Here is a 12,366-nt window from a genome sequence, read left to right as displayed (position 1 = left end):
GTGAAGGTTGTATTGTGAAAGTAGAATGGGGGGTTGTGGATGACGATTAGGGTCGCTAAGTTTGGAGTATTCACCGTGACTATAGCATGTGCAGAATTGCAAAAACTCGTAGGTGTGAGAATTTACCTGAGGTGAAGATGTAGATGTACCTATAAAGTGAGGTATGCGACAACTTAACGTTGTCCAAAAGTATTATAGTGGGAGTGAATGCCGGGAGCCGTTTCACAGAGACCGAGGCAGAAGAACGCCCCTGCATCCCTTTGGTCTGCTCCAATCACACATCGTCATCCTAGACCGGAATCTCTCGCAAACCGTGAGGCTTCCGCAAACCTTCAGCCTCATACATTCTATCCTACAACTCTACAAATACCCAGGCCACGATCCGCCCGTCCGACTCCCTCGCCTGAGTGTACGGGAAGCGCCTCCTGCCTCAGCCTCCAACCTCCAAGTTCGAACCAACGCACTTTTCGAAACCCGAACCAACCCTCAACCTCAGCAAACCCTACATCTTACAGCCTCTCGCCTCACCAGATCAGCGACCATGGCGCTGTGCCAAAATCGATTGCAGGAGGAGAGAAAGCAGTGGCGACGGGACCATCCATTTGGGTTCTACGCAAAGCCCCAACGCAATGCTCAAGGTGTCCTCGATCTGAAGGTTTGGGAGTGTGGCATACCCGGCAAGGAGAAGACACTTTGGGAGGGAGGGCTCTTTAAACTGAGCGTTATCTTCCCTGATGGTAAGTTTACACATAGCACGCGATTTCGGAGCCAGGTTTTCTGACATTCATCACAGAGTATCCCACAAAGCCACCAAAATGTACGTATCTTGCCGGTCTGTCTAAAGTGCTAAGCTGACATTCCCAGGCAAATTTGTCCCCCCTCTCTTCCATCCCAACGTCTACCCATCTGGTACGGTCTGCCTGTCGATCTTGAACGAGGAGGAGGGCTGGAAGCCAGCGATCACCATCAAGCAAATTCTTCTAGGTGTCCAGGACCTGCTGGACGACCCGAATCCAGATTCCCCCGCCCAGGCTGATGCATTCCATCTCTTCAAGAAAGACCGTGCGGCATATGAGAACAAGATCAAGAGGCTTGTTCGAGACAACCCGGCCCCTTAGGCTCGCTAGCGATGGATTGCATATGGGTGGTTGGGATTAAGCATAGGCGTTGGGTGGTATTTGCTACTAGATGTGTTTATTGATTGCAGGTACTAGGGTGCGGCGGTCACTACAATAGGTCAGCTACGGTGAAATGGGTACATGAATATCAGTCTCTATCCCGGCATGAAGAACGAGCTTGCGATGTATCATCATGCAGTTGCGGAGAGAATTGTGCGCACGTGAGCACCTGGAAGGGTGGAGCGATAGTATCAGTTGACCTTATTTCCCCCACCGATCGTTCCGTGCGGAAAAGCGCATAGCCATGGCAATAATAATTACTCTCTAACAATAGGCCAGTTTCCTTTTGCATTTGCAACTTGTTACTATGCCTAAGGTACCTAGTAGGTACCAAGTTACCAAGTAGGCTGTTCTGTGTCAAGCGTGGGGTGGGAAGCTTATCGTGTCGAATGCCGCCAGCAAGCGGAAGGGATAGGCCGAAAATCGGCCCTCCTGGAACCCCACCATCAAAATAAATTATTCGAGTCATTCCGTCCCATTGCCACTGCGACAACAACCAACTCTCCTTAAAAGATCTTCCGGAGACCAGCTTCGATCTCAATTGGAAATCTCTCATAACAATCCTACTTCTCAGATTATTTACATAGACCTCAAGGCTCACTTATCTCTCTTGTGCACACATCTTCCCCTCATTCCTCCCTCCGTCACAACCAGGTCAACATGTGCGGAATCGTAGGATGCCACCATGTGCCAGATGCAAAGGCCTTCAAGCCTACGGCTCTGAAGATGGCTAAGCAGTGTCGCCATCGTGGTCCAGATTGGTCGGGAAGTTATCTTGCCAACAACACAAGTATGTGACCGCGGAACATCAAATTGGATGTGACTAACCTTGGCAGTTCTTGCTCACGAGCGTCTGAGTATTGTGGGCGTTGAGAGCGGAGCACAACCCCTCACCAACAAGGACGAGACTATGGCATTGGCTGTCAATGGCGAGATCTACAACCACAGACTCATCCGGAAAGGGCTGAAAACTCCTTATCATTTCAAGACGCACTCAGATTGCGAAGTCATAATACCACTAGTAAGAGACTCCTGCTTTGGGCCTGGGGCCGGCGCTGATTTTAAAACAGTATATGGAGTATGGCATTGATGCGCCAAAACATCTCGATGGCATGTTCTCGTTTATACTATACGACAAGGCCGAGGATCGAATAATTGCTGCCCGCGACCCTATTGGGATCACAAGTTTCTACCAAGGATGGTCCAGCACGATGCCAGGGGCAGTGTTCTTTGCTTCTGAGCTGAAATGTTTGTCTTTCGTTTGCGACAAGATTATTGCGTTCCCTCCAGGACACATCTATGACTCAAAGACCGAGAAGACGACGAGATATTTCGAACCATCGTGGTGGGATCCTACAAACGTTCCTACGACTCCACTCGACTACAAGGTTCTGAGGGAGACTTTGGAAAAGTCAGTACGGAAACGGTTGATGGCCGAAGTTCCATATGGTGTCCTGTTGTCTGGCGGTCTTGACTCTAGTTTGATCGCCTCGATCGCGCAACGAGAAACTCTGCGGTTGAGAACCGCATCGTTGGCACAACTTGAAAACGGAACTGCATCACCGAAAGGCCCGGTGGATGAAGACCACGGAGAGGGCTTGGTTGGCATTGATGATGAGAACAAACTGTCGACCGTGACATACCTACCCCAACTCAACTCATTTTCCATCGGGCTACCGAACGCTCCCGATAGCAAAGCTGCAGGGGAGGTTGCCAAATTCCTCGGGACCAAGCATCATGATATGACTTTCGAAATCGAGGATGGCCTCAACGCTTTGTCTGATGTTATTTACCACTTGGAGACATATGACGTTACCACGATCCGCGCCTCAACCCCTATGTTCTTGCTCTCAAGAAAGATTAAGGCCATGGGAGTCAAGATGGTTTTGAGCGGAGAGGGCAGCGATGAGATCTTTGGTGGATACTTATACTTCCATGGTGCGCCTGACAAGAAGGCTTTCCATGAGGAGACCGTTCGCAGAGTTAAGAACTTGCACCTCGCGGATTGCTTGAGAGCTAACAAGTCGACTTCGGCTTGGGGTCTCGAGGCTCGTGTTCCTTTCTTGGATAAAGAGGTAAGAAATCACCGAACGCGGCGAATACTAGCTCCTGCTAACAATAGAACAGTTCCTGGAAGTGGCGATGAACATTGATCCACAAGAAAAGATGATCACAAAAGACCGCCTCGAGAAGTACATCCTCCGTAAGGCTTTCGACACTTCTGATGAGCCTGAAGCCAAGCCATACTTGCCAGACAACATTCTTTGGAGACAAAAGGAGCAGTTTAGCGATGGTGTGGGCTACGGTTGGATTGATGCGTTGAAGGACAACGCTGAACTCCATGTTACTGATGAAATGATGAAGAACCCCAAGCCTGAATGGGGCAGCGATATCCCAGACACAAAAGAAGCGTGAGTGCTTCCTCCCCGACTGTGGTTTCAACCATTGCTAACAGAAATCGTAGCTACTGGTACCGAGTGATGTTTGACGAGCACTACCCCCCATACTGCGCCGAGACCGTCATGAGATGGACTCCAACATGGTCGAAACAAACCGATCCAAGTGGAAGGGCGATTGAGATCCACAACCAGAAATACGACTAGGCAGAATTGAAACTAAGTTAAACAACCGTATGCATGTTGTAACAACTAGGAGTTTCTTGGGGGTACAGTCTGGAGGTGCGTAGTTGGGCGTTTGTTCGCGTGGTTGAATACTTCGAACGGATTTCGGAGATGTCTAGAATAGCGTAGTCAATAATAGATTCTATTCTTCAATCTGCATTGGATTTGGACTTGACTTGTATCAATCAACCATCGCCAAGAGCCAGTCTCCTTTCCTGCCGTAATACTCCGTACAAGCAGCATTGATTGTCCCCAGTAGCCTCGTCTCATCTCTTGTTTCTCGCGTCATGTGCCAGTCAGGTGCCAATGGGTGACCCTGAAAACTTGGAGCCAATTACAGCTGCACGTTCCATCGCGCCATCCCGGCCCGAGTTCAACCGTTCCAGTTCTACCGCATTGCATAATTTCCGCTTCCATCAAGATCAACACCTTCTTTCTGTTGAATACTCATACCGCCCAAACAACCTCTATACAACCAATTCCCCAAATCCCCCTCTCGCCTCTCTCACAATGTCTGTCCCAGCTTTCGCAGATATCGCAAAGTCGTCCAATGACGTAAGGAGAACCCGCGCTTTGCCGCGCCGCTCATATTTGGGAAGCTCTAGAAACTAACATTGCCATCAGTTGCTCAACAAGGACTTCTACCACCTGTCCGCAGCGGCCCTCGAGGTCAAGAGCAACACTCCCAACAATGTCGCCTTCAAGGTGACCGGCAAGAGCACACACGAGGGTGCCACCAGCGGATTGGTACGAGACCCGTCCACCACTTCCGATTCCAATTCCAATTCCCCCTGGACGCGAATGCTGATGCGAACATGAACAAAACAGCTAGAAGCAAAGTACACAGACAAGGCAACCGGTATATCTCTCAAGAAACTCCAATTAACAATAATCCCGCGTTTCGAGCGAAGCAATCTCCTCAATTTCATGCTCAATCTCAGTCCACTTACCGGTCACGCACAGCTGCTAATATTCTATCGCCGCACAGGCTTAACGCTCACCGAATCCTGGAACACCGCGAACGCTCTCGAGACCAAGATTGAGCTCAAGGATGCCATTGCCAAGGGCCTCAAGGCTGAGCTCCTAGGCTCATTCCTCCCAGAGAAGAACACAAAGGGTGCCAAGTTCAACCTGCACTTCCAACAGGCCAACTTCCACGGCCGTGCCTTCTTCGATCTGCTCAAGGGCCCAACCGCAAATGTTGACGCCGTCATCGGCCAGGATGGTTTCCTCGCTGGCGCTGCCGCTGGATATGATGTCCAGAAGGCCGCCATTACCAACTACAGCGCCGCCATTGGATATACCAATCCTGCATACACAGCTTCCATCACAGCTGTCAACAACTTGAGCGTTTTCTCTGCCGCCTACTACCACAAGGTTAACTCCCAGGTCGAGGCCGGTGCTAAGGCCACCTGGGACTCAAAGAGCGGAAACCAGGTTGGTCTTGAGGTTGCCAGCAAGTACAGACTCGACCCAGTCTCTTTCGCCAAGGTAAGTCTTCACCGCAAAAGGCTCTATTCAATTGTACGCGAAATAGTTTTAACATAATTGCAAATTTAGGTCAAGATCAACGACCGTGGTGTTACTGCCGTTGCATACAACGTTCTCCTCCGCCCTGGTGTTACCCTCGGTCTCGGTGCCTCCATTGATACCCAAAAGCTCGACCAAGCTACCCACAAGATCGGCGCTTCCTTCACTTTCGACTCTTAAAGTACTCGTGCTTGACAAATGATACGATAGTAGAAGCTCTTGCTGGTGTTGGCTTGCATTGTCGGGAGATGGCTGCTGATGGAGAATTGTATGTAGTATAGCAGAATTACCTGGGGATTCATTCAAGATACCTAGCCTTAATTAGCCCTTATCTCCCACAGACCGTCGCTGAATCTGAATGTTGACTTTTGCATCTTATATATGGAGCTGCCGTCCCACCCAGAACCCCACTTGAATTCAAAATTCTGCATCTAAAGCAGGAACGAAGTGTATGGCCATGATATTGTAACCCAAATGCTTTGATAAGGGGACTAGCCGGGAACTCTAAACACCATGTCTCTCGAAGCTCGCAACTCACGCTTGGTATAGAATGTTAGTACATGGCCACTCCAACTTGAACGATGGGAGATTCTATTTATAATATTCATACACATATATATACCGCCCACTTTTCAAATCCTTTCTCTCTTCCTCCCCGGTTCACTTCCGCCCAGAAGCCTCCCCCCAATAGCCCAAGGCAACCACACACCCAACGCAACAATGCCCCCCACAGCCAAAAATGTCATCAGCGTCCCTTTTGTCCCCTCCTCATGCAGACCACCCCCTCCCGCCGTATGATCGCCATTCTGCCGCCGTCTGTCCATCTGCCTCCGAATATGATTCTGATGTGTGCGTAGATGCTCGCTCCGATCAAAATGCGGTACATTTTGCGCGTGGACCTCGCCGAACGGGGATTGTCCCGGTCCCATGCCTCCGCCGGTGAAAGCGTACGCAGTGGACGATTCTTGTGCTGCCTGGCGTTTGGATGCTTGGGAGCCCCAGCCGCCGGAGCTGTAGAAAGAAGGGGGTGGACCGCGGAACTGCGCGCGTCGTCGACTTAGACCGCTTGCGGGCCGGCCTGGTGATGGGTGTTAGCTTGCGCCATGCCACATAGAGTCGGGGGTTTGGGAGGATATAAACATACCGCCTGCTGGGCCTGAGGAGTGATAGGATCCCTTATGTGCTGGTTGATGTCTATGGCTATGAGGGTGGGAATGCCGAAAGTCGCGGTCATATTGCTGGCGCTTGGCTGGGATGCCGAGAACAGAATAAGCTTCTGTTAATTCAATAAAGCGTTTCGAGGCATTGGGGTCGTCGGGGTTTTTGTCGGGATGGTGCTTTATGGAGAGCGCGTAGAATGACCTGGAGAAGGTTAGTAGGAGGCTAGATTAAGAATTGCTAAGGCAAGATAGAAGTCATATAGATCTAGAGATATAAAGAAGGAAGAGATCATAAACTTACTTCTTCACTTCACTAGGTGTGGCATTGGTAGGTATTTGCAGTGTCTTGTAGTGATTCGCCGCCGTACCTACGTCAAGGCATCTCGGGCTGCTGTGGAAGAGCCGTTGAAGGCGTGGCGCAGGCGTGCAGTAGGACGAGCGGAATGGCATTCCTCATCTTTTTATTCTGTGGCTTTGAGAAGTTCAACGGCGATATCTGATTATCAGAAAGATACTTCTGCAACCGCGGAGGCGGTCATTATCGGGATACCTCAGGCTAGTCCTAAAAGGGAACCAGCAGGGCATCTTTATATTATCGGCTTTTAATTTATGCCCCACCATCCCCGCCGTTTGCCTTTGAAATTTATGAGACCACCCATTGATCAAAGCCACACGGACACCCACAGATAGCAAATATGGCTGCACAAACCGCTGATGCTCTTGCAAAGTTGAAGGGTGAGTGGGTGATATTCTAGGTTCAAGATTCAAACAATATTACAATTACTAACAGCCACAAAGTGCAGGATCCGGAGGCAGAGAAAGCCGCGGGGGTGGCAAAGGCCAACGGCAAGGTGCCTGCTGCGGAAGCTGATGACTCCGATGAGGATGAGGATGACAAGGCCGCCGCTGGTGAAGGAGGAGCTGATGCAGCAGCGAAGAAGAAGCGCAAGCGCAAGCGGAAGCCAAAGAAGGCCGGCGGCGCAATTCCCACCAAACAGTCGTCTCCGCCACGAGTCCTACTGTCGAATTTATTTCCGAGTGGAGAATATCCCGTTGGTGAAGAAGTGGAGTATCGGGATGAGAACTTATCCCGGACGACGGATGAGGAGAAGAGACATCTCGATCGGATGAACAACGACTTCTTGCAGGAATATCGGCAGGCTGCAGAAATCCACAGACAGGTTCGACAGTATGCCGCGCAAAATATTAAGCCCGGCCAGAGCTTAACAGAAATTGCCGAAGGCATCGAGGATAGCGTTCGAGCATTGTCCGGTCATCCAGGCTTAGAGGAAGGGGATAATATCAAAGGAGGCATCGCTTTCCCAACAGGCGTTAACCTAGATCATATTGCGGCACACTACAGCCCAAATGCTGGTAACAAAACGATTCTAACGAAGGATAATGTTATGAAGGTGGATTTCGGTGTGCATATCAATGGAAGAATCGTCGATAGCGCCTTTACCATGTCATTCGATCCCATGTACGACAATTTGCTCGAAGCAGTCCGCGAGGGAACAAACGCTGGTATCAAAGAAGCCGGCATTGATGTGCGAATGGGAGATATCGGAGCGGTTATCCAGGAAACTATGGAGAGCTACGAGGTTGAGATCAGAGGCGAGACATTCCCAGTGAAATGCATTCGAAACCTCAATGGCCACGATATCAGGCAATGGCAGATACACGGCGGGAAGAGTGTGCCCATTGTGAAGGGCACTGACAACACGAAAATGGAAGAAGGGGAGGTATTTGCCATTGAAACATTTGGCAGTACTGGAAACGGCTATGTTCGGGACGATGTAAGTTTTTGTAGGAAATTGCTGGTTGGCTTCCGACTAACTCTGTGTAGCTGGAATGCTCTCATTACGCAAAGCGAGTAGATGCGCCTGTCGTGCCTTTGCGCGTTACATCTGCCAGCAAGCTTCTCAACGTTATCAACAAGAACTTTGGGACGCTGCCATTTTGCAGGAGATACCTGGATCGTTTGGGCCAGGAGAAATATTTACTTGGAGTGAGTAGCAACATGCTGCCCATACCAATGCCAGTGGATCGATTGACTAACATGTAATAGTTGAATAATCTCGTATCCAACGGTATTGTCGATGCATATCCCCCCTTGGTTGATAAGAAGGGTTCATACACTGCGCAATTTGAGCATGTAAGTTGCTAGATTTCGTGGGTTGCCTAGAAACTCCACTAACATAGAACAGACCATCCTGCTCAGACCTACCGTGAAGGAAGTTATTAGTCGCGGAGACGACTACTAATAAGCTCTTGCTCAGGTGCAACAGCATACCGCCGCGTAAGCATGTGGGACTTGGAACGGTTTATGGCCTGATCAATAAATAAATCAATGAGTTTTCGCAGCTTTCAAAAAATAATAGCTTCCAAGAAGAGCAATGTCCGTGATTCGGAAAGTGATTCGGAATTAGACGGCTCCGTTGAGATAGGAAGGTATCGCCAGATAGGCAACCAAGCTCGTACTGTACTGTACTTACAGTAAGTGATAAGAACTTAGGGCGATGCAGCAGGCTTCCAGAACACCCAACACCGGCAAGGAGCCCTTGTGAAACGCAGGAAATCCTCCAATAGTTTACCAGGTAGTCGCTGCTAGCCAGACCCTGACTCTTGTCAGCATTTTTAACCTTACAATCCCTGCGCGCTGGCAGTTCAGCAGCTTCAGCTTCGACCTGTCACGCGAGTGTTTTTTCTTCTCGTTCATCATTATTAAGGGGCTGTGGACACCCCGCGAGGCGACTCTTGGACTAGGGCAGATAGCGTGATTTGGGATCTTCAGTATCTTCAGTATCTTCAGAATCTTAGCGCCGGCGCCCCTCTGTCTGCCAACGGTTCTGCCCTAAGCCGAGTCAGCTCCTCCGTCGTTATCCAAAGACTCGCGCAACAATGGATGGCGCGTCTTAGGAGGCCCACCCTCTGGCACCGCTCCGCTGCTCTCCGGGCGGACAGACTCGCTCGTTTCGTGCAAGCTGCAACCATATCCGTGGACCCTGGGCGGGAATCTTGGCGCCAAGCGCGTGGCCGTCCGGGGGAATCGCCAATGTGGACATCGGGGGATTCCAAGTACAGAGTAGTCCTCCACCCACCAGCTGCAGGCAAAACAGCAGAAGCGGACCAGCTGCAAGTGCGAGTGCAAGTGCAGGTGCAAGTGCACACAAGAATCCACCGGCGGCGCCGCCGACGATGCAGCGGCTTAAGTGAACCAAGGAACCAGGGCGCCGAACTACGACTGCGACTGTGGCGTTTATCGCGCGGCGAAGCACTCGTAGCCTCAAGGGGACGAGTCGGTGGTCTGGGGAATTAGGGCACAGTTACCTATCGTGGAGTGGATTCTTGTTGTTGCACCCTATCTCGTGCCCTGGTTGACAGTGCTCGCCCTCGCCCACGCGCAGACGCAATGCCACCGCCCTGTAAATTACTAGCTGAAGGTAGGGAGTCCTCCTCCAGCTCTGGCCCGCATATGTATGGGATCGGCGTTCTGTACAAGAAAGCGGCAGCTCCCCTCTTCTGCTGCCTCCTTCTCCTCCCCATCCTTTCTCTCTCCGTCGGCGTCCCCAGGTAGTTTATTCACCCAAGGGCCTTTGGTAGATATCGGTGTCGAGGATCACGGCATACCGCGCCAGAACCACCATCATGGAGACCACAAACACAAACCAATACAAGGGCTCTTCAGACTCGCCCGAACCCAAGAACTATGTGTCCGATGTCCACGTCGGCGATGCGGAAAACTATGGGGTGGAGGAGGACGACCATCACCATCTCCGCCGAGGGCTCCAGTCGAGGCAGATTACGATGATCGCTATCGGAGGAGCGATTGGTACTGGTCTCATTATCGGCACGTAAGTAATCGCCGTACTCCATAACAGAAAATCTTGTATCTCTTTTTTCTCCTATCAAACCACGAGATAACCTACCCGGGAATGCAGTAAGCTGATATCGTGTCCAGTGGAAAGTCTCTCGCCCAGGCCGGGCCCGCGCCCTTGTTTATCGGATATACCCTCGTTGGCTTTCTCTGCTTCTTGGTGATGGCTGCATTGGGCGAGGTATGTGCAACCTCCTTGCTATTCCATTCCGAAGCCTAGCATCCCTCCTACCTAAAGGGTGTCTAATCACGAGACACATGCTGACCTTATCCATACAGATGGCTTGCTGGCTACCTCTCCCCTCTGGCTTCACCGGTTATGCAACTAGATTCGTGGATCCGGCCCTGGGATTCTGTCTCGGCTGGAATTACTGGTTCAAGGTATGCCTTAACTTATCCCTGGTGTTACCATCAGAGTGGGCATTTGGCTGGATCTCAACTGACGCAAACTACTAGTACATTATTGTTACGCCAAACAATCTCACAGCTGCCTCTCTTGTCATTCAATACTGGGTCCCTCGGGAGAAGGTCAATCCTGGGGTCTTTATCGCAGTCTTTTTGGTTGCTGTCGTGGCCATCAACTACTTCGGTGTCAAATTCTTCGGAGAATTCGAATTCTACCTCTCCAGTATCAAGGTCATGGTCATTATCGGCTTGATCCTTCTGAGTTTGATTCTTGCCTGTGGCGGAGGACCGAATCACCATGCTACTGGTTTCGAGTATTGGAAGAATCCTGGCGCGTTCCATGAGTATATTCTTAGTAAGGAGGTTCCCATCCCTTTTGGCTTATCGCTACTAACAAGACCTAGCTGGAAGCGCAGGACGGTTCCTCGCAGTCTGGTCGACCTTCACCACCGCCGTCTTCGCCTATCTGGGGACGGAGTTGGTTGGTGTGACCGTTGGTGAAGCTGCCAACCCAAGAAAGGTTATCCCAAGGGCCATCAAGCTTACTTTCTACCGTATCCTCCTCTTTTACGTGGTCTTGGTCTTCCTTCTCGGCATGCTTGTTCCATACAACTCGACGGAACTGATCGACAGTAACAGCAACAAAAATTCCAACACAGCTTCCGCCTCACCATTCGTCGTGGCCATCAAGCTCAGCGGCATCCAGACCTTGCCCGGGATTTTCAACGCCTGCGTCCTGCTCTTCGTCTTCTCAGCTGCAAACTCGGATTTATACATCGCATCAAGAACCCTTTTCGGACTCGCTCATGAGAAGAAAGCGCCCAAGATCTTTGCGTATACTGACAAGAAGGGCGTTCCTATCTTCGCCCTCGGCCTCTCCGTCGCATTCTGTCTTCTGGCATTCCTTGGCGTCAACACATCGTCCTACACGGTATTTGGCTACTTCGTCAACCTCGTCACGATGTTCGGTCTGCTCACCTGGATCTCGCTCCTCATCTCGCACATCTGCTTCGTTCGGGCGCGTCGCGCGCAGAACATCCCTGACTCTGCCTTGGCATATGTAGCGCCCCTTGGCATGTGGGGATCCGCTGGCGCACTAGTGTTCAGCATCCTTATTGCCTTCTTCAAAGGGTTCGCGCTGTTCTGCTACAAGATAACGGCCAAGAAGGGAACCACTCCGGTGTTTGATTGGCGCACGTTCCTGACCACTTATCTCGGTATCCCTCTGTACTTCGCCATGTTTATCGGATATAAGTTCTACATGAAGTCAGAGATGGTTAGACCTGAGACAGCAGATCTGTACAGTGGAAAGGCCAGAATTGATGCGGAGGAGGCTGAGTTCATCGCCCAGCAGGCTGCTCGGAAGGGCGGTCCTGAGACCAAGGCTGCGAGGATCTACCGCCTTACTTTGGGATGGCTGTTCTGATTGCGCCCAACCTACATACTGGCATTTTCAAACGTCGATGTTAATGAAGACACGATATATCGGTGTTACGGACAGCGATTTGCATTACTTGATAGAATCCCGGCTGTACAATTTTACGTGATACCGGTTTACATAGCGCTATAGAAGGAACGATATCCTAACCCTAAAC

The 12,366-nt window shown here is 50.7% G+C and overlaps 6 protein-coding genes across 6 annotated transcripts; 5 read left to right on the top strand and 1 right to left on the bottom strand.

Moving 5' to 3' along the window:
* Positions 1-207: 207 nt before the first annotated feature.
* BP5553_05252 (uncharacterized protein) lies at positions 208-1,118 on the top strand (the record flags this gene model as incomplete). The annotated part of the gene is made up of 4 exons (XM_032013875.1): positions 208-313; positions 375-737; positions 794-817; positions 865-1,118. 4 exons carry the CDS (start codon positions 208-210, stop codon positions 1,116-1,118), a joined length of 747 nt encoding a protein of 248 aa, XP_031870475.1.
* A 720-nt stretch (positions 1,119-1,838) lies between these two features.
* BP5553_05251 (Uncharacterized protein) lies at positions 1,839-3,781 on the top strand (the record flags this gene model as incomplete). The annotated part of the gene is made up of 5 exons (XM_032013874.1): positions 1,839-1,968; positions 2,015-2,199; positions 2,249-3,253; positions 3,306-3,589; positions 3,643-3,781. 5 exons carry the CDS (start codon positions 1,839-1,841, stop codon positions 3,779-3,781), a joined length of 1,743 nt encoding a protein of 580 aa, XP_031870474.1.
* Positions 3,782-4,105: 324 nt separating this feature from the next.
* On the top strand, positions 4,106-5,509 carry BP5553_05250 (Outer mitochondrial membrane protein porin; the record flags this gene model as incomplete). The annotated part of the gene is made up of 4 exons (XM_032013873.1): positions 4,106-4,354; positions 4,424-4,546; positions 4,628-5,290; positions 5,360-5,509. 4 exons carry the CDS (start codon positions 4,106-4,108, stop codon positions 5,507-5,509), a joined length of 1,185 nt encoding a protein of 394 aa, XP_031870473.1.
* A 452-nt stretch (positions 5,510-5,961) lies between these two features.
* On the bottom strand, positions 5,962-6,939 carry BP5553_05249 (uncharacterized protein; the record flags this gene model as incomplete). The annotated part of the gene is made up of 3 exons (XM_032013872.1): positions 5,962-6,407; positions 6,474-6,691; positions 6,791-6,939. 3 exons carry the CDS (start codon positions 6,937-6,939, stop codon positions 5,962-5,964), a joined length of 813 nt encoding a protein of 270 aa, XP_031870472.1.
* A 245-nt stretch (positions 6,940-7,184) lies between these two features.
* BP5553_05248 (Methionine aminopeptidase 2) lies at positions 7,185-8,753 on the top strand (the record flags this gene model as incomplete). Its single annotated transcript, XM_032013871.1, has 5 exons — positions 7,185-7,224; positions 7,288-8,285; positions 8,336-8,497; positions 8,558-8,644; positions 8,697-8,753. 5 exons carry the CDS (start codon positions 7,185-7,187, stop codon positions 8,751-8,753), a joined length of 1,344 nt encoding a protein of 447 aa, XP_031870471.1.
* A 1,384-nt stretch (positions 8,754-10,137) lies between these two features.
* On the top strand, positions 10,138-12,197 carry BP5553_05247 (putative Dicarboxylic amino acid permease; the record flags this gene model as incomplete). The annotated part of the gene is made up of 5 exons (XM_032013870.1): positions 10,138-10,343; positions 10,451-10,547; positions 10,646-10,747; positions 10,823-11,126; positions 11,176-12,197. 5 exons carry the CDS (start codon positions 10,138-10,140, stop codon positions 12,195-12,197), a joined length of 1,731 nt encoding a protein of 576 aa, XP_031870470.1.
* Positions 12,198-12,366: the final 169 nt, after the last annotated feature.

Source organism: Venustampulla echinocandica, assembly GCF_003357145.1.
Source record: "Venustampulla echinocandica strain BP 5553 chromosome Unknown scaffold_2, whole genome shotgun sequence".
Lineage (NCBI taxonomy): Eukaryota > Fungi > Ascomycota > Leotiomycetes > Helotiales > Pleuroascaceae > Venustampulla > Venustampulla echinocandica.
Note: the sequence above shows the minus strand (reverse complement) of the source record. Positions and strands in the feature narration are given on the sequence as shown.